The following is a 20,583-nucleotide window of genomic DNA, read 5'->3' as shown; positions in this document are numbered from 1 at the left end:
ACATCTGTTAGCTTAATAGTGATCTAGTGGCGTATTTATTTTTGCTATGAGGGTGTACATCTCCGATGAATTTGGCAATTTACCCTAAACATTAATTTCCAAGATGAGAATAAAAATAATCACAAATTTAATTTGTATTCCTTTTTAATTACAAATTACTGTCATTTCGTTTTGTATGCATTGATTCTATTCGTATAAAGATGTGTAGAATATTTAACGCTCCTAATATATCGAATATATTGAATATCGAACATTGATTTGCATGAGAGATCAAAAGCGCTCTGAAATGCAAAGTTCTAGATTAAAAAACTGAATCGAATTGAAAATAAGTTATTTGCATCATCATATTTCGTACTAAGATTTTTAAAAAGGGTATCCAAAACGGAGTATCATATTGAAACATAAATGTAAATTGACATGAGAAATAAAATTTAAACAAAATATAAAGAAAATATAAAAGAAAGTACAAATGGAAATGAGTGCATTCGTAAAAACCAATAAGGCTTGACAATTGAATGAATATGAAACAATATTTTGAATACAAATCAGTACCAGGTTCGGGGATATGATTTTCATATTCACTACATCAGACAATAAAGAATTATTCACTAGGGCTGTTTTGAAATGGTATTCTTTGATGCACAAAGGTAGACGACGCTTTACATATTACAAACAAATATATATGTTATGATAAAAATGAAAAATGCCAAATACATGTATTGTAGTGAATCTCAATTCATGCAAAGATGATGGAGAATTAAAGATTAAACTTCGGGATCCGAAGGATAAATAAAATGAAAACAAATATCTAGGAAAAGAAAGTAGGCCTATATAAATATTTGTTGTGGTTTTTTTTTAAACAACTTGTTCAATACGTTGATTTTTGAATTTATCTATCATTGTTCTCTATACCTCTAATATAGTTATTTGAAATTGAAATGCTATGTTTCTGAAATAAGAGATCTAATGAGTGTGAATATGACGTTTTGTGCTTTAAAAACAAATCCGTTACCGATATTAACCTTTTGCAATTGTCATATAATTACATTATCATTTGATTTTTTTTCCAAAGCAGTACCTAAACGCTTTTTTACGGCTGCTAATGCCATTCTTGACTAGCTGAAATTTACTAAATAAATGTATTAGATAAATGAATTCCTTGTTATTCATGTCATGTGATTTGTTTTAAATTCGTTACATCCACGTGCAGATCTGCCACCTACGACGGAATCAACAACAGTTGGGAATATGTCAACGGTATCCAGCTCCAATTTAAGAGGCAGTGGACGGCGGCTGTTCGGCAGTGAAGTTCTGATGTTCATGACAGTTGTATTTTCAATCATATTCTTGAAATTCAAATAAAGGTATTGATATTAGGAAGTTACGCAACATCTACTTAATAAGATACAGAAAAACCAATACTGAATTACAATTTTTATATCTGAATTTCTGAAATCATTGTAGCAGCTCAGTTGGTATAAGAATGTATATATTTCTCATAGTTCTCATATTCATGACAGTTGTATTTTCAATCATATTCTTGGAATTCAAATAAAAGTATTGATATTAGGAAGTTACGCAACATCTACTTAATAAGAATTTAAAAAAAAACAATACTAAATTACAATTTTATATCTAAAAATCATTGTTGCAGCTAAGTTCGTATTAAAATGTAAATATTAATGAATAAATCAGTATTGGCGAATCAATCAGAGTAGATTTAAATCTGTAATTTCTCATTCTTCGATATACTTATACAGAATGATAGATATATTATTTGCATGCATGTAATTATTTCCCTGATTGCGGAGCGCCAGGACTAGGGACTTTTAGATTTGCACAACGACAACGTGGATTGCTACGATCGACGTCCTTTTAATGCACTGCCTTGAATGGACGTCACATGTATCAGTCCACGCAAATCTAAAAGTCCCTAGTGTCAAGTGTGACAGACATGATCGAGCGCTATACAAGGACCCACTATTATTATACGGCGAACTCTTACACAATGTTTATATTTATTTCAGAACAGCTGTCATAATTATTGTGTCACACCTTTGAACAGGGTTAAACCAATGCGAATAACAGATATTCTATTCACAATTATTGTCACGTTTGATAACATGTTAGATAGGGGGAAATATTAATATATATATATATATATATATATATATATATATATATAATAGTTTGGAAATGCCTATTTAAGAAGTATTACCTAAGTATAAGGTAATTCGTCATGAAGGCAAATTATTGTTTACTCAGCTAAAACATTGAGGTATCAAGAAATGAATATGGATATTTATATGTATTTGGTTTGTGTGTTGGAGGTTTAAACGAGGAAAATTAATGTTTTCTTATATCAAATGGTCTACCACGGGCTATAAGGTTTATAATGTATAAACAGTTGAGTGGTTTGAATACTTCGAGTCAACGTTCCCAATAGAGATAGGAACATAGAATTAACTCACACAAACGACAAGACATGAACCATTTAAAATGTGTTGATAATGTGATTCATGTACAGGTGGTGGTGTTTTCCTATGTATGTTGCTAATAAACCTTGGAATGATGGCAGCCAATTTATAGCCACTAGTTAGATCGCTATGCGTAGAATACAACAAATATTTTTTTATTACCTTTACGTTCCTTTCCATGTATGTATCTCACTATATTATGTGTGTAATCAGTTATTTTTGTGTCTGCATTCTGTGGATTACCTGATTACCTATTGTAGAAACGCATGTAGAAAATATATAATGAAAATATACATATAAGCTTTTTAGATCTAGCATCACATTTTGTTCTTTCAAGTAATTAGGATTTCTTCCTTTGCAGCAGAAATCCTGTCTTCTTTTTGTCGTTTACTTATTTTTTGAATTTTCAAGCGAATTGCATGGCATTCTAATTAAATATGTATCCACGATACCAACTGATTTGTAATTTATTTGTTTTAGTTACACATCTGGTCAATCAAACGCCAGATTTCTGTGCGAGAGAATTTGAGTATGAAGAGAGATAGAACTAGAGAGTGGCACAGAGAGAAAAAGAGGGAAAGAGTGAGAGAGAGAGAGAGAGAGAGGGAACGAACGAGGACGGGAAGAGAGGGGAGGGGTCTCCTGTGCTTAAAAATACAGGGAAAATTGTTTATAACAATTTTTTTGGAACCAAGTATTTATCCTGTTTTAATGAAACCTTGCTATATCAGGGCAACACACAAGGAAAATTATAACTAAACAAAAAACAAGCAAACAGGAAATATAGAGAAGCGGGAGCGGCAATATCAATTTGCTATAACGAGAGTTTGTATAACATCATTCTATATTAACGAGTTTCTCCTTTACGTGTTTTCGATTTGGAATCCTTGAATGCTTATATTTCTCTCACAGTCATCAGGACAGTGTTTGTTTCTATTTCTCACCATTATCTATATTAATTGCTTTTTAATTTACGTGTGAAATCGAAATCGATACTGATTCGTTAGTACAATAGACCAGGGGCGGCGATTTCTTTTCATGACTGGGGGATGAAATGCGAGGGACGAGGGAGCAGTGGCATAATGAGCAAAAACGTTCCTGGGGGTGGACAAAAAAAATCCGCATCACCCCCGAGCAAAGCGAGCGAAGCAAGTGGAGCGTAAATTGGCGTGGGGTCCAGGGGCAAAGCCCCATGAAGCTCAGGGGTTTAGGCCATTTAATATCGGTCAGATGAGCATCCAGGTGCCCGCCTTAGGGACCCTTGTAAGGTCCAGGGGCAAAGCCCCATGAAGCTCAGGGGTTTAAGCCATTTAATATCGGTCAGATGAGCATCCAGGTGCCCGCCTTAGGGACCCTTGTAAGGTCCAGGGGCAAAGCCCCATGAAGCTCAGGGGTTTTAGGCATTTAATTACCGTCGGATGAGCATCCAGGGACTGCTTTAGGACCCTTGGTGGGGTCCAGGGGGCAGAGCCCCTAGAAGCTCAGGGAAAAATCATGCCTTTTTAGCAACAGTTTTAAATCACTGGTATCGAATCAGAAATACACCACGTTTGAATTTTATTAGGATAGCAACTGCCCCCCCCCCACACACACACACACACACCATTACGCAAGTGCGAGGGAGCATAAATGACTACCCCTCACAGGTTTTTGAATTTTTGTTGTATTAAAAAATTACATTCCTTTGCAAAACTATAGTGTAAAAACTTTATATACCTTTTCACACTTCACTTTTCTACAATATTTACTCGTACACTTTGAAAGTTATTATGCGAGGGAGAAGATTTTTGCATTTTTATTTGTCTAAACGCTGCATTCTTGGGCCCTCGAGAGCCTAAAATTGTTTGCAGTCTTTAGTCAGTATATGCTATAACCTTTTTTGTGCAATTTTTCAAATTTTCTGGGGGAGGGAGATGTGTCCCCCCCCCCCCCTCCCCCCTGTCCCCCGGAATCGCCGCCCCTGCAATAGACCAATATACACTGGTAATATAGTGAGACTGTTCAAGGATACTCTCACTGACAACTTTCTAAGCAGGCTCATCAGTTCGTGCGTCCTACTTTATTGCACACAATACTTCTTCTTCTTCTCGATCTCGCGCTAAGTGTTATTATCACAGGTGAGTAAATCCAATTTCGTGAAATGAATCTGACTTGTAAGAAAATATTATTTGCGAGTTCATTGGCAGTTTTTCAATACATTTCTTGTTTGTGTCTGGTAACAAGATATATGTTTAGGTAGATATAATTTGTATTCTCATTGAACTGTTGAAGATCGATAGAAATAGCATGCATTGCGTTTGTCGATTCCCATTGTAGACCATGCAGTCTGTGAAGTAGACTGTTCATACATGAGAATATATTTAACTAACGTATTCCCAATTGCATCTTATATGTATGCACCTTGTTTACAGCCCTAGAGACCGACGGCCCACGAGAGCGACAATATTGGTCTAGCAAACCTTCTGGAAAGTGATCAGAAGGCCAACATGTCGATCTAGTGCACGGGTCTTCATGAGAGGGAGAAAGAGAGAAAGATAGGGAGAGAAAAAAGGGGTAGGGGAGATATGAAGGTCGAGAAAGAGCGAGATAGGGAGAGAGAGAGAGAGAGAGAGAGAGAGAGAAAAAAAAGGAAAAAAAAGGAAAAGAAACAGTAAAAAAGACCGAGAAGCCCGTCCCACATCTACCTCACAGTCATACCGATGGTCGGCCTTTTTTTCGCATTTCATCCCCAATCATGCCAGTATCCTTGCAATGACTGAAGCCACACTATGACATTGTTTACAACCACACCTGCCTTACATTTTGTATCTACCTAGCAGCAACATTGACTGAAATCAGTGGCGAAATATTTATGCATTTATGAGTCTTGTTAATGTTTTGTTGATTTTCAAATTGTTACAATGATGATAGAACTGTTCATTGTTATAATGATGATAAAACTGTTCATTGCTATAATGAAAATAGAGCTGTTCATTGTTATAATGATGATAAAACTGTTCATTGTTATAATGATGATAAAACTGTTCATTGTTATAATGATGATAAAACTGTTCATTGTTATAATGATGATAAAACTGTTCATTGTTATAATGATGATAAAACTGTTCATTGTTATAATGATGATAAAGCTGTTCATTGTTATAATAATGATAAAGCTGTTCATTGCTATAATGATGATAAAGCTGTTCATTGTTATAATGATGATAAAACTGTTCATTGTTATAATGATGATAAAACTGTTTATTGTTATAATGATGATAAAACTGTTCATTGTTATAATGATGATAAAACTGTTCATTGTTATAATGATGATAAAACTGTTCATTGTTATAATGATGATAACAATCACTTCCACCATTGCTCTCGTGTAAAGCTGAAAATGAAGATTGCAAGGAGAGAAGCCTTCGTCTTCTTGGCTGTCATGCTCGTCATCGTTGATGTCGATGCCCGGTCTAATGGCGCTCCCGTTGGTTCCAATCCTGAAATATGTGATACCATGATACCCGGTCATGGTATATCAGCTCAGGTTACAAAGAGCCCCTTTTCCATCGTTCCCGCCAAGATGAAGTACATGCCCGGCAAAAAGTTCTCTGGTAGGTGACATTTTCTCCTGCGAACTTACTTCGTCAAAAGGACCTATAACTTACAAACATAGCTTTCACCATGGGCCCCTTTATATTACAATCTCCTTTTTAGTTCAGTTTTTTTTTAAATAAATTTAATGCATTCAATCAAACTGGAATGGGGCACTCACTTTCTTGTTTCTTTTTGTCTCTGTAAATAAAATTCATGTATAATTGTACATTTTTGTGAAATCTTGAAATATGATATTAAACGGTAAACTGAAACTGAAACTAAAGCACCAGGTTAATAAACGAACAAACAAACACAAATCATTGGCTAAGGCGACAGTTTGCTCCGGTGACTTTTATCGGGCTTTATTTCGTCAAAGATAAATGTCAGGGTAAGGGTTTTATTTACAAATCATCTAGGTCTTTAGGTGTGAAGTCTGGTCTCGTATTTAGTTTGGTGTAGGAATTTCGCCGGAGTAGTATGTCATAGTGCACATCCCATAAACTATCTTCATTCGGTACACTGAGATGCTTAGGCCTGATAGTAATCAGAGATTATTTTTTTTTTTTGTATTATTGAAAAATTGTATGAGGACCAATTTTTAGTATAAATAGATCGAAAGGAGATATCTTTGCTCAGTTAGAATTTTGATTAGTGGAGATGGGTTTGGTGGAGGTAGAGGCGTGAGGGGATTTCACTTTAATCACTAAATGAGGTTGTTCTGGATTCTTATCTTTACCACACAGTCACAATTAACGCTACCCAATCACAACAATTCAAGGGAATCTTCATGCAGATGCGACGCAATGACACTGACGCTATCGTGGGGACGTGGTCCGTGATGGACGCGGATAAGTTCAAGACTGTGTCGTGCGCAGGAGTGGAAGACAATGCCGTGACACATGTAGACAAAACTATGAAAGGCACTGTCAACAAATTCATGTGGACACCTCCGAAAGATTTTGATGACGCCGTTTACGTTGCGTGAGTATGAACACAATATCATGAATGAAGAATAAAGAAACAAAAGAGTGATCATAATGAAGTTAACATAATTGGAGAAATAATAATCTGTAGAAATTGATATCTTCATGTATTTACTTCATGTACTACATGTAGTTCTAAAACGGGGGTTACATTCTTTTTTGAGTTCTTAAGAAAACATAAGTCACTAAATATTCCTCGAACTCTTCCTCCTTCATCTTGATATATAGCACATATAATCTTATAAGGTATTTTCTATACATGTAGTTTCAATACAAAATCAAGCCTTTAGAATAATATTTTGCATTGCTAATAATAATCATTAAAGCTGTGTTATCATGGAGATATAGAAGGAATTTTAAAAAAGACGGACATAAAGAAAACAATAGTGAGAAAGAGAATGTCTCTTGGGTAAAGTTAAAGAGATAGACACAGAAAGAGAGAGTGAGGGGGGAAGAGATAAGAGAGAGGAAGAGAGAGAGGGACAAGGGAATAAGAGAGAGAGAGAGAGAGAGAGAGAGCATTATTCACATCAACATTCCTTGGCATGTCTTTGGTTGGTAAAGGCAGAGTAAAACAGTAGGACAATGAAGTACTGATGAGTGGGTATAATAGCTTTTAAATTGTTCAACATTAAGTATTAGGTGTTCTAAAAAATAATTTCATTTGTTATCTTTTTAGGGCCACATTTGTGGAGAGTTACAGTAGTTATTGGGTCAAACAAACCTCGTCAACTATCAGTGGTAAGTATGTTGGCTTCATCTAAATTGAGTAATTTGATTTTGTAGATCAATATTGGGCGCATAGTTTTTCCAGTAGATGATCGAGGCGCATGCAAAATACAACGTTAAAGCCCCACTGCACTAGTTTGGCCGGGAGGAATTAGACCTCCCTACATGGTCACTGGCAGGTGGTTATCTCATCAAATCAGCTCTCAATAATAAGAAAAGATGATCATGGGGGACCAATGGTCACCGATGAAGCATTGTTTGCTATATAGAGGGCGCCATATAAGCAGTGCAGTGAAGCTTTAAGAATAGATGGAACGAAGTAAGCCACCTTTGTGTGTTAAAAAATCTAGACAAGATTAATTGTTGGAGGGTGGAGGTGGAGGGGAGCCGGGTGGGGGTCTGTTTAATACTAAAGCTCTCCTGCTGAAGGTGAATAATTCAGAACATTTTCAGATAATCTTCCTTTTCCGTTTCTTTTCTATTTTGTTTCCAATTCAGCTGATACTAAACTGACAAGCAGTCTCGTTCTGACTATCGTCATGATATCCATCTCTCTCTCGACAACTTTTCTTGGACTTGAGTTTTAGACAATGGTGTTGATATTCATTTTTATTTCTATACGAGAATTCTTGGCCTTAGCTTTTAGACAATCATAATGTTATTCGTTTCTTTTTAATAAGATGTATAAGAAAGCCGAGTTGATATTGATCACTTTCTTCAAAAGATTTCTTGGATTAAGATTATTTTAGACAATCTTGAATGATGATATTCGCCTTTTGTTCTTTACAAGAAGTCTTGGCCCTAGGTTTTTACGCAATGGTGATAATATTCATTTGTTGTTCTTTACAAGAATTCTTGGCCCTAGGTTTTACACAATAGTGTTGATATTTATTTTTTTCTTTGCAAGGATTCTTGTTCCTAGGTTTTTACACAATGATGATGATATTCTTTTTTTTTTTCTTTACGAGAATTCTTGGCCCAAGATTTAACACAATATTATTGTGTTCATATCCATTTTGTTTCTTTACAAGAATTCTTGATCCTATGATGTTCAAGGAAAAAAGAATGATGGTATTCTTTAGTCTAGATGTGGTGAATATCAGTCATCTTAACTCAAGCCATTTCCATCGTAGCTAATTGTAACTAAAGTTCATTGTTTGCTTTATGTAATTGTTAATGCCATTTTATTTATGCCTCATGGATTGGAAAAGAAGACAATAAGTAAACTGTATTCGTTCAAGTAGTTAATCTTTATTTCTTCTTCTTAAGGCATCGACATGACTTTCCTCAAATTATGTTGCGTATTCTGTTTTAATAATGCTCATTGTCTTTGCTAAATAAAATGACGAGGAAGATACGGGGTCGCGAAATGATATCAATAAGGATGATGATGATCATAATGAATGATTGATAAGAGTAATGATGATAATTTAGCAATACAAATGGAATATTAGATAAACAATTTGATTAAAATGTAGAGGCGTATCCAGCGTTAAAAAATTCCCTCTCCAATCACACACTGCACAAGTTAAAGTTATAAAAAAAAAATAGGTGTCAAATGAGTAAAAGGTAGAATGAGAAGGTTATTGTAGTTTTCTCAGCATTGTGAGCGTCTGTAAAATGGCGCTTAGTGTTAGCATGTATAAATGGTCCCCAGTGAGTGGAGAATGTGCATACATTGTGTGCGGGCAAGCCTGAATCCGATGATATGTCTATAAAACGCTTTAATAGAGACACCGTCGATGCATTGAGCGCTATATAAACCCAGTATATTATTGTTTTTATGACCCCACATGGGAGAATGCCGTGCCCTTAAAAAGCAATTTCTTATATGAAGCAATGTTAGTTAAAATATTTTACACATCTTTAATAGATTATACATCTGTTAGCTCAATAGTGATCTAGTGACGTATTTATTTTTGCTATGAGGGTGTACATCTCCGATGAAGTAAGCAATTTATCCTAAACATTAATTTCCAAGATGAGAATAAGAATAATCACAAATTTAATTTGTAATCCTTTTCAATTACAAATGACTGTCATTTCGTTTTGTATGCATTGATTCTACTCGTATAAAGATTTGTAGAATATTTAACGCTCCTAATGGTAACATTTGCACTAGGAATCTGAAGAAGAAAAAAAAACGGTTGAATAGAAACAAATTTGCGGACAAAGGAAAATCAAAACTGATCAATGATTTTAGCACATCAGTTTTCTATTAGCGACCTAATTTTACGGGCAGGTCAATGATAATATTCCCAACTGATCGTTGTTTATTTGGATATCAAATCGATATTGTCTGTTGAGTAATTGGGTGTGGCCATGCAGTGGCGTAGCCCGCATAGGAGGATCCCAACTCATTATAGAAACCGGGTGGAGGCAAGAGGGGGAAGGAAACGTGAAAACATGGTGATTTTACACCCTCGACCCGGGGGTCTCAGTAAAATATAAATACTGTAAGCATACGTGACCACTAATGCGTAAACAGGGGCATCACATGGTATATGCATATCACGTGCATATTAGAATATTAACTGTTCAATGTACATTGTGCACTTTTTGTAAACACTACATGAACTTTATTTGAAATAGATCAAATTTGAAATGTAATTCTTCTTTTTTTCAAAGAAAGGACGTATGATGGCTGCGCATTAACCCATTTGGAAGTGTACAGGTTGATGTTGTTGCTTCTATATTGAAATAAAATGTTTACATTGTGAATTCTACATCAAAAGTACAATTTGATTTATTTTACATTGTCAACAACTTAAATGGTAATCCCTATCACACTTTGAAATGCTCAAGGGGCTACGAATTTACATTACTTATTAAAGAGTACACTTTTTTGAATTCGAGAAAAAACCATGCGAAATCCTCATTTAGAGTGTCTTTTGGCTTTAGAAGATATCCTTGTTTAGGGGGTGTCTGGAAAACCTGTTGTCACGCATGCTTACAGAATTTCTACAAGACTGAGACCCCCGGTCCCATCCCCACTCACTAAATGGCAATGTTCTCATACATCAGATTTATACCTTGAACCCCCCCCCCCCCCCCCAACTTGAACATGGGCCTTGTCAGGCGCGTACGCAGGGGGGGGGGTTGGGGGTTAAACCCCCCCCTTTGGAAATTTTTTGTGTGTAAACCCCCCTAAAAAAAACCTAAAACCCCCCCCCCCCCCTTTTGGATTTTTTTTTTTTTTTTTTTTTTTTTTTTTTTTTTTTTAATTATTAAAAAAAAAAAAAAAAAAAAAAATTATTCCCATGGCCGACCTAAAAAAGGTGACCTTACCCCCCCCCCCAACGGAGCAAAATGTCAAATTTCCAAATTTCGAGACCAAAAAAAAAAAAAAAGTGTCCTCTTACCCCCCCCCCCCCCCCCCCCCCCCCCCCCGCTTATTCAGCGGCTGGCTGAGTCGTTGCGAAATTTTCGGACCGATTTATAAATGTTAAAACCCCCCCCCCCTTGAAAAAATCCTGCGTACGCGCCTGGGCCTTGTTTCAGCATAAATCTCGATTTTAATAACAAGTGCTAGTGTGCTACGAATTGAATGAGATATGTTTAGCTAGAGAGATAGATACAGAGAGAGAGAGAGAGAGAGAGTATGTGTGTGTGCGTGTGTGTGTGTGTGTGAGAGAGAGAGAGAGAGAGAGAGAGAGAGAGAGAGAGAGAGAGAGAGAGAGAGAGAGAGAGAGAGGGGGGGGGGGGGGGGGGGGGGGTACGGTGGCGCCATGAAGTACGTCTGGTATCGAGACTAGTTCTTAATTGGCCTGGAAACGAGTGACGCGAGACTGCACTGATTTGTTATGATTGTCTTTCTTCGGTGAGTTAAGATTACATTTTCAACTAATTACAGTAAATTTACTTTGAATCGAATATAGGCCAAACATATGTACAATATATGTTCCAGCTCAAGCATTCATGAGTTTAGAGCGGGATTCTGGGGGCTTAAATCAGTTAATTTCACAAACATAATTTGTTGCTAGTGGGACTGGGTGTTTTAACGACGCGGCACGCCGAATGAACGGCCTCGGACTCTGAATGCGAATGGGGAAGCTCGTGCCGGATTATGCATGCATGATCAGCCTTGGTGGCTTAATGTACGGTAGATGGCAAGGTGCTTCGTTAGAAGTGCAGATATTACAGGCAAAATAGAAACAGTGATGGTGATGATGATGACTAAATGTACAAGGAGAACAAACCTCAGCTCAAAAGAAAGGAAAGAAAGAAGATCGAAGATGATCTAGAAGACTCTCTCTGGAGAGGACAAAGAAGACTAGGGTCTAGACCTAGACCTAACAGTTAGAGTGGTTTGCAGAGTTTACTCTGATAATTTCTAAAGCTCTCTTGAAACACATAGATGATTAGCACTGCATGGTATACATGTGTAGGTCTACAATTATTGAATTATAACTGTCATTATTACCATTGTAATCTTGAATCTTGAATTGTTTCTTAACTTTCTTACTTTAATAGATCTACTGAAATTACACAGGACATTTGAAGAACTACTGAACATGGTGTGACATTGAGTGCAGATCCACTGGGCGTCTTTTAAAACTCACCTTGCAACTTCGGAATGTCAAGCAACGGTCCTTCTCGTGCCCCTACCAGGGCCCAGACGGGAGGTAGAGATGGAGCCACAAGCACCCGACCACCAAGCATGGCTTCCAGATCCACCAATCTTCATCGCAATCAAAGTTTCAGGGGCCTCAAGAAGGTCAGCATGAATGAATGAATGACCTTTTGATTGGTTGATTATTTAAGATTCATTGATTAACAAAATAAATGTGTATATGGTATGCTGTCCACAATTGCCGACTGTGCACAGTTTTTTTTAAATTTTTTAAAGAAGATTTTCTTCATTTTAAAAAGAAAAAAAGATGAAACTACAACACCTACAAATACTCAGAGCTTAACGAATTAAATAATACCCAAACACACTGCACTGATCTACATGTACATTTATCTTACGTAGTTGTAACTTTTGTTATACTCTTAACTTGGAAATGAATGAAATATATATAAGTTTAAAAAAGAGATTTTAGAAAAAGTAAATCACAATAATTTTGAGGACAGATTTTCTTGATATTATAGCAAATGTGAGGTGTGAAAGTTTGTTTTCAGACAAAGCTCAAAACGTTCTAGTCAAAATAATAATAACTTGACCTGTTGACTATTGAATTATTTCAGTCCCTAGGCTAAGTACGTGCACAATAAGTTCACATAGGCAAAGGGTTAAGAACTTCATGAAAAAAATCTGAACTTTCTTGATGCAGGCACAGTATCGGCCTATGGTAACTGTAGCTAGACGTCGAACTGAAAGCAGGAGCACAAGAGCGTCTACTGCGGAGCCTCCTGGACCCAGCCGTAAGGAAACACTCCAAGATCAGCTGAGCACCATCGATGAAGATAGATCAGACTCCAATTCAATCATTACAGCAGTGAGTATGGACAAATAATAATAATAATAATAATATTTAGCTTTTATATAGCGCTTAATACAAATGTCTCTAAGCGCTTTACAAATATACTATAACCCCGGTCATTGCATTCAATACTTGCCTGCACATACTGTGTGCACAATCTCCACTCCCTGGGGAGCATTCCAGCCAGGCATTACTTCACGCTCAAAAACTGTTTGACCAACAATGATGGTCACATCCTACCGGGTACCCATTTAACACCTGGGTGGAGAGTAGCAAGTGCAGGTTAATATCTTGCCAAAGAATATTAGTGCAGTGTCGAGATTCGAACCCTCGACCTTCGCATCTCCAGTCAAGTGCCTTAAACCACTCAACCACAACACTCCTTGATCCAATTTTGATGTCATATAAACTAATAATTCCCAATTCCAGACTCTCATCACCTGAAACACTTTTCACAGTAGCTGCTTTGGAAAGATGGAACAATATATCCCACTTTCCATGGAAATGGATCATGGGTGTGGGCTGTGTGTAGCTAAAGCAACCTTCCAGTTTAAACTGGCAATGAGCGTAGTATCCGTATACCGCTTGGATACCACAATCTATACAAAAATGATACTTATCTGGTTATGGAAAGTCATGGAATTTGGTTCTCAAATTTCTATGGGACTCCCGCAACAATAAGTCCTCAACGAGTGAAAAATAAGGCAAGCCATTGCCTCCCAGAGCCTCATGAATAACACAATACTTGCAATCATCATGTTGTGCATTTCCTAATAGCTTTCGAAACCTGTGATGCTTTAGATAAGCAAGCAATGTTCGTAATGACCTAATACTCTTTCATGACATACTTTTCGAGATTCAATGTACTGTACATCAACACATTTTGTTAGGTGAGTATGAAATCGCATTTTGTTTTGCTTTATTCAGTTGACCAGTGATATTCCCAAGCCTCGCTACACCTACAACCCTCCTGTAGACGTCATGGCAGCCAGCGAGATGAACATTGTTACACAGTATCTAGATGATGCCTTCGTCCATGCCCATATGCTATCCCTCTGTCAAGGACTACTAACCAACCCAAACCTACCCTACAATCCATACCCAGCCTTCTTAAAGCGGCTGCGACACCTCGCTGAAGCGTAAGTAGTGTTTTTCCTAGAGTCAATGAGGGAACTAGTGCCGTAACATCATGGATATCTCCAATTCCGTTTAACCGCCAGTCAAAAACAGACGATTTTGGGTTAAATGATTTATGATTTATACAAAAAAATTAAAACAATTTTTTTTTTTTTTTTTTTTTTTTGACCGACAGCAAGCCAGGTCCGTGTGAAAAAGCGGAAAGGACTTTCATTTAGCTGCGAGGTGCATTTGAAGGCGCTGATTTGTGCTTGTGAACTTGTCACAAATAATAGTAACGATGTCGTTTTTAGAAGAATGTGTAAGATCATTAATGTAAATTAAAAACAGTAGAGGACCTAGGATAGAACCAAGGCTTGTGGTACGCCGTGTGTAAAAGTTGGATGAATTATTATTATAAACTACATATTGAGATCTGTTACAAAGATTACTTTCAAACCAAGATGACAGACAAATTGGAGTGTTGTTCTAGTTTTGGAGTGGTGAGTCAACACACAGATTACTGAGCTGGGAGACATTGCCATGCATTGTGCCAGGTGGAGGGGCATAAAATTATTTAATTTTTTTTTTTTTTTTAAACGGCAGAACGAAACCATCCAATTGAAAACGGAATCCGCCATGGGCGGTCGGATACCGGACGGTTAAACGTTTGACTACAGCACTAGAGGGAACCATTCTTTTAGAGTTATTTTCATGGCTCCATTGGTATGTTCCGTCTGAAACGGTCTTTTGCATGATTGTTATGCTGCTGAACTGGTAGCTCTATAACCAAACAAAATTACCTCTTTTACATAATACCGATCTGAAGTTCAGGTCCAGGGCAAGAAAGGTAATGCGTACTATTGGCTTAACTGCATGATCTTGGCTTGGGTTGTGATCTATTCACTATAGACAATTGCAAATTAAGTAACATTGTTGATGATTGACTGTATAGTTTGTGACTGCATTAACTTGAGCGCTAAATTACCAACTTCCTCTTCATTAGGTTATGAAGGGGATGTAGCATGGCAAACCAGTGTTAACGCCATCTATGACTTCTTTTGGACAACTGCACGTAAACGAATTGACTTGATTAACAGTTAGCGCGCACTAGCTAGCGTTCACACATATATGTTGCACACACGTGAATACTGCGCTTCAGTGCATCGTCCTTTGTCATATTATACCCAATTGACCCCGAGTCAGGCCATGGGAAAGACACTAAGTCTCGTCATGCTACACCCCCTTATAAACAACTTCAAGCAGCTAGCAGTTATCAACTATGATGTTCATGTTTGTAATTTGTCGTATCTATCACACTGGCATTTTCTTCCAGATTCCACATGCACCGAGAGGCGCCAGAATCCATCGCTGCCATCCTCACAAACCCCTTACAGAAGACCAGTACACCGGTGATATGGGGGGTCAAGGGTCACACCAACGTCTGGGGTTTGAAGGACATTGTCCATGCCGTTGATCCCAAGGTCATCAGTGATTACTCCTGGCTTTTGTCGTCTGTTGCTCCGCCACAGATCGCTGAGGTAGAGGACAGTGGTGTGAAGGTAAATAATCCTGTATTATAGAGTAAAACCTGTACGTAAAGACCACCTCAGGGAGACAAGAAAAGCAGTTGTTACAAGCGTAAGGCCTTTGTGTGCAGGTTCACTTTAATAAAGCCCTGTATTCAAAGACAGCTGACAATTAAGAAAAGTTGTATTTACAAACATATGGGTTTCGTGTACAGGTGACTTTAGAAACTTGTTTACAAAGGCTGCTTTAAGGGAGACTAGAAGGGGAAAATGTGAGCAAGCAGGTGGTCTTTATATACAGGTTACCCTGTACAGTAAATCTGTATAATAAAGACCACTCAATTAAGGGAGACCCCAAGAAACACAGTCTTACACAGATGGTCTTTATATAACAGTTTCCTTAATTTCAAGGGAAACCAAACAATGTCTTTATAGACAGTTGGCCCAAAGTCATGATTACTTCTTGCTATTTTCTTTCCTACCTCCACCACAGATAGCTAAGACAGCGGGAAACGTAAAAAAATGTCTATTGTGATAAATCCAAATTTCAAATTATAAACTATGTAGAAGATTTAGAGAACTATGTAATAAAGTTGTGTAACTACTGTGGATTTGAGATTTATCATCTTAAATGGAACGTCATCTTTAAATCTTAAGCTTGGAAATAATAGCTCTTGTGGCATTTGTATAATTTAGTGAATCAGATGTAACACAACATATGATAATTAGTGATAGATAAATTATATAAATTCAACATAGATTCTTTGATAGGAAATGTAGATGTTTCAGAGTAATTGCTTTATATGGGGGGGCTGGGTTCTCGTATTCTATTGTATGACTACAATGGAAATGATTTCATCTTGTCAACTTTTACTAAGGACTGTAAATAACATTTGAAGATTTTTTGTTTCTATTGACAGGGTGATATATTACTAGCTCTGACTGGTCCTGCCATCTTCAGTGGGACATTCTATCCGGACCCACCTACCATTGATTTCAGGCTTGAATTCATGATGTATGGCACCAGGCTAGATATGGTAAGATCATGTTCCTTTTGTTTCTGAAATTGTGTTCCAATGCCTGTAACATTGTGCATGAAGGTTTTTTGATTGCTCATGCATCCTGCCTACTTTGCTTTCATCAAAATGATTTTCCTTATCAAGAGAGAATGCATGTGCAATCTGGTAGGCAAATATGGCACTTCATAATGCCACCTCTGATTATTGATTGAGAATGTTTGAAGATGTTTCACTATTAATTGAACGAGGATCTCTGGTATTAGCTTTATTGTATGGATTAAGTCATTCTGTTTTTACGATTGAATATGAATTATGATAGATATTAAAGCCTATATCTGCACTAGTTTGGCCAGGAAGGATTAGACCTCCCTGGGTGGTCACTGACAAGTGGTTATCTCATCAAATCAGCTCTCAATTAACATAAGAAAAAGGGGACAATGGGGGACCAACGGGCACTGCTTTAATAGGCATTGTTTGCTGAATAGAGGCCGCAAGTAGCTACAAGTAGTGCTGTCCCATTTAAAGGGGAAGTCCACCTCGATTTCATTTGATTTTAATGGAAGCAGAACAGAAACAGGTCAGTGAAAGTTTGAGCATTAAAGCCCAATTGGAAATTAATTATAAGAAAGTTATTGATTTAACAAAAATAAACTGATCTTATTCTTTATGTTCTCATTACAGGCTTTAAGAGTGTTCTCTAAGACATTAAGGGAAGATGTCAAGAGAATAACATCTAGCAAGTGTCCACACTGCTTCCTCTGTAAGATTCTTATTTCATCAAAAACATTGATCATAATCAACAGGAAGATCCCCGAGTGAAAATAAGAACTAGCATGTACAACACTTGTTCATCATTTGATTGGGGGAAAAATAAGTATGAATCTGTATGGCACTTGATACAAGGTGCCATTTCTAAGCACTAATATACTCATATTATTTCCCCGGTCATGAGATTCGTTGATGTGGACTCAATGTGTACCATCTCCACTCCATGAAGAGTATTCCTATACTGTTTACTCACTGTGATTGTATATGACAATTACTATCACAAAATAAGCTTTCATCATCCTACCAGGTCCCCATTTCTGGCCTAATTGGTACGGAGTTGCATTTCCGATCAAGTGCGCTCTAACCACTAAACTATTACACCTCTACAGTGTACGTGTCAAGAAAATGTGTAAAGAAAAGTGTGTCATAAACTTGGGATTCATATTCATATGAGGAATTTAGATTAGACTACCAGCATCTAGTTTTCATGAAGTCTAATCTATTTTCATGTTTTATGGAGAAAAATTCAGCAGAGCATCTTCAAGACAGTGCAGAAATATATAGTGTTTACGTATTGACTCGATAGCTCAATTGGTAGAGCAGTGGTCTCGTAATCTGGCGACCCTGGTTCGACACCAAGGCGATGCGCTAGTGTCCTTTGGTAAGGCATTAAGCCTCATTAACAGGTCTCTCGGAGAGGACCTAAAGCCGTCTGTCCTCCAGTTGCTTAATAAGCATTTAATACTCTTAGCAGTCGGGTAAATTATAATGTAACTACCACTACATTAACAATTAGAACACTGATTCCCAAAAAATTTTGAGTTACCGGTATATATGCTATGAAATTCCACTGGCAGATCTTCAAGACCTTTTAAGGTTTGATGAATTTGCAAATAACAATATATATTTATCTCACAAAGGTATTGTAACAGCTGCTAATGGCAAGCCCACACTATGGGACAAGAAGAGAGTCGTGATGGAGAAAGATGCCTTCTTTGCTGCTGTGGAACAAGCTGTCAAGAAGCGTAATCCTCCCGTCATGAAGGTGAGATTAACCCTTTAAAGGGCAAGTCCACTCCAAAAATAACTTGCTTTCAATAAAAGCAGAAAAATCAAACAAACCAATCAAAAAAAGTTTGAGCAAAATCAGATAACTAATAACAAAGTTATGAATTTTTGAAAAAGTGGGTTGAACTATGGAACTATGAGAATCACAACACAATTTGCCAAGATGGTTATCAGTTTGTGACGTCATGTCCTCACAACTTGTCAATTACTGTATATGGTTTAATCCTATTAATTTCCCTTTTTATCCCCCAAAACTTGATTTCCCCATGCCTTTGCCCAGGTTATATGATTTGTATCATATTGCGTGCATGACATTTCCCAAAAACTTTTATGAATTTTGAAGAATTGATACTATTTTCTGAATATTGTATTTCATAACTATTGATTTTTATATAAATAGTTTATCAAAATTCATTTTTTTCATGATTTAACTGGACAAAAATTACACTCTATTTGTGCATCCACACGCCTATCATCACTGGTCAACTCATCATTATTCATATATGTGTATTGTATGTGTGACGAGCGTATTCTCATGCATGATTCATAAGACTAGCCTTATTTGGTGATCGATCACTTTGATTCAACCAATCAAATATCATCTCCAGGTTCCCCATCGCTCATTGGCCTATATTGGTCCATGCTACATAAATATTCATGAAAGAGCTTTACAGGGGGTTCGTAGATTTTCTACGAACGAAACATGGTACATAAAAGAAAATAAAACTTTTCGCATGCACCAGTGAAGATAGGCGCGCTGGCTGACGCCCGCGCTGATGTCACGCTCCAAATAAACGCGATTAGAATACTTTTAGAGCCCGACGCATATTGGATAGGCTAGAAACTATAGGGAGAAAACAAATTCTGCTGATCTTGTCTTATGTTTTCATGGAATGCTAGATATCATGATTTTGCTTATTACTGAGCAGTTACACATTTTCTTTCAGCACTGTTGGGTAGACCTGGAAATTGGTTATTTATGTATTTGTTTGTTTATTCATTTATTTATTTATTAATTCATTTATTCATATATTTATTTATTTGATTCATTACTAATCTATTTAAACGTTTATATATTATCTTGTATTTTATTTTCTAATATTTGTTTTAAAATATTGGTTACACTTTTTGTTTACTTTTTTTTTTTTTTTTTAAACCAGAACTCAATATTGTATTTTTTTTTTTTTTTTTTTTTTTTTTTTTTTTTGGGGGGGGGTCTTTATATCATCTGATTGTAGACCTTGTGACCATTTTTTTTTTAAAATATAAGGTGTTAATTTCATATAACTGGTTCAGTTTGTTCAATCAATGAACACGCTCTCTAATTACAGGTTATATATGCATTGAATGAAGGAGGTAGAGAGTACAAAAAGGGATCCAAGAAATACATCTTCCACTTCATCGAGACAGACAAAGACACAGGAGTTGAAAGGTAAGACATTTTGACTTCTTCATGTTCTTGAATTATCTGAATGTGAAGTTAATCTACAGCAATCAGACATTTAATGTTTTTGATATGTGAAAAGAGGCTATCTGATAAGTACCCACATCACCCATTGCTAATTCTGCTGACTGCGTGAGGAGATTTTCTTTACACTGAAGTTTTCTTTCTAAAGTTCATATCATGCAATACCTGCATGTTTACATATTGTTGGAATTACTCTACATTTTTCGCTTTGATAGAGGATTTAGGACCCACACCGTCGAACTGAATGCTAGTTCTTTGGTTTTTAATTACTGTAATAAAAGATTTATTTCAAAATAATGTTCTTTTTTTCATATTCATATTTCCCTAACCATGATTTAAAGCCCATCTATTCAAGTTTGGCCAGGGGCATTAGACCCTTTACCAAGGTCATTGACAGGTGGTTATCTCATCAAATCAGCTGTCA

At 36.7% G+C, this 20,583-nt stretch overlaps 2 protein-coding genes across 3 annotated transcripts in view; both read left to right on the top strand.

The window, feature by feature from the left end:
- The first annotated feature begins 4,503 nt into the window (after positions 1-4,503).
- LOC115918845 (putative defense protein 1) lies at positions 4,504-10,491 on the top strand. The gene is made up of 5 exons (XM_030992368.1): positions 4,504-4,594; positions 5,851-6,070; positions 6,797-7,034; positions 7,716-7,777; positions 8,264-10,491. Exons 2-5 carry the CDS (start codon positions 5,857-5,859, stop codon positions 8,350-8,352), a joined length of 603 nt encoding a protein of 200 aa, XP_030848228.1. The 5' UTR covers positions 4,504-4,594; positions 5,851-5,856; the 3' UTR covers positions 8,353-10,491.
- A 992-nt stretch (positions 10,492-11,483) lies between these two features.
- The window catches only part of LOC589172, a 26,274-nt gene continuing 17,174 nt past the window's right edge, over positions 11,484-20,583 (top strand). The window contains exons 1-9 of one of the 2 annotated variants that reach the window (XM_030992364.1): positions 11,484-11,585; positions 12,239-12,482; positions 13,042-13,206; positions 14,119-14,330; positions 15,644-15,869; positions 16,757-16,873; positions 17,537-17,615; positions 18,544-18,668; positions 20,023-20,123. In XM_030992364.1, the coding sequence (XP_030848224.1) occupies positions 12,342-12,482; positions 13,042-13,206; positions 14,119-14,330; positions 15,644-15,869; positions 16,757-16,873; positions 17,537-17,615; positions 18,544-18,668; positions 20,023-20,123 (1,166 nt within the window). In that variant the 5' untranslated portion in view covers positions 11,484-11,585; positions 12,239-12,341. Of the gene's footprint in view, positions 11,586-11,694; positions 11,868-12,238; positions 12,483-13,041; positions 13,207-14,118; positions 14,331-15,643; positions 15,870-16,756; positions 16,874-17,536; positions 17,616-18,543; positions 18,669-20,022; positions 20,124-20,583 lie in introns of those variants that run through there. The other variant, XM_030992365.1, reaches the window with a different exon arrangement.

The sequence above is a fragment of the Strongylocentrotus purpuratus genome, unplaced genomic scaffold, assembly GCF_000002235.5.
Source record: "Strongylocentrotus purpuratus isolate Spur 01 unplaced genomic scaffold, Spur_5.0 spur5_scaffold_2, whole genome shotgun sequence".
Lineage (NCBI taxonomy): Eukaryota > Metazoa > Echinodermata > Echinoidea > Camarodonta > Strongylocentrotidae > Strongylocentrotus > Strongylocentrotus purpuratus.
This window is presented reverse-complemented; position numbering and strand designations above follow the sequence as displayed.

Excerpts from the sequence above, each read along its gene's own strand:
- LOC115918845 (XM_030992368.1), top strand. The coding sequence starts at position 5,857 with ATGAAGATTGCAAGGAGAGAAGCCTTCGTCTTCTTGGCTGTCATGCTC. Across the intron at positions 6,071-6,796 it reads GCCCGGCAAAAAGTTCTCTG|TCACAATTAACGCTACCCAA; the intron begins GTAGGTGACATT and ends TTTACCACACAG. Across the intron at positions 7,035-7,715 it reads GATGACGCCGTTTACGTTGC|GGCCACATTTGTGGAGAGTT; the intron begins GTGAGTATGAAC and ends TTATCTTTTTAG.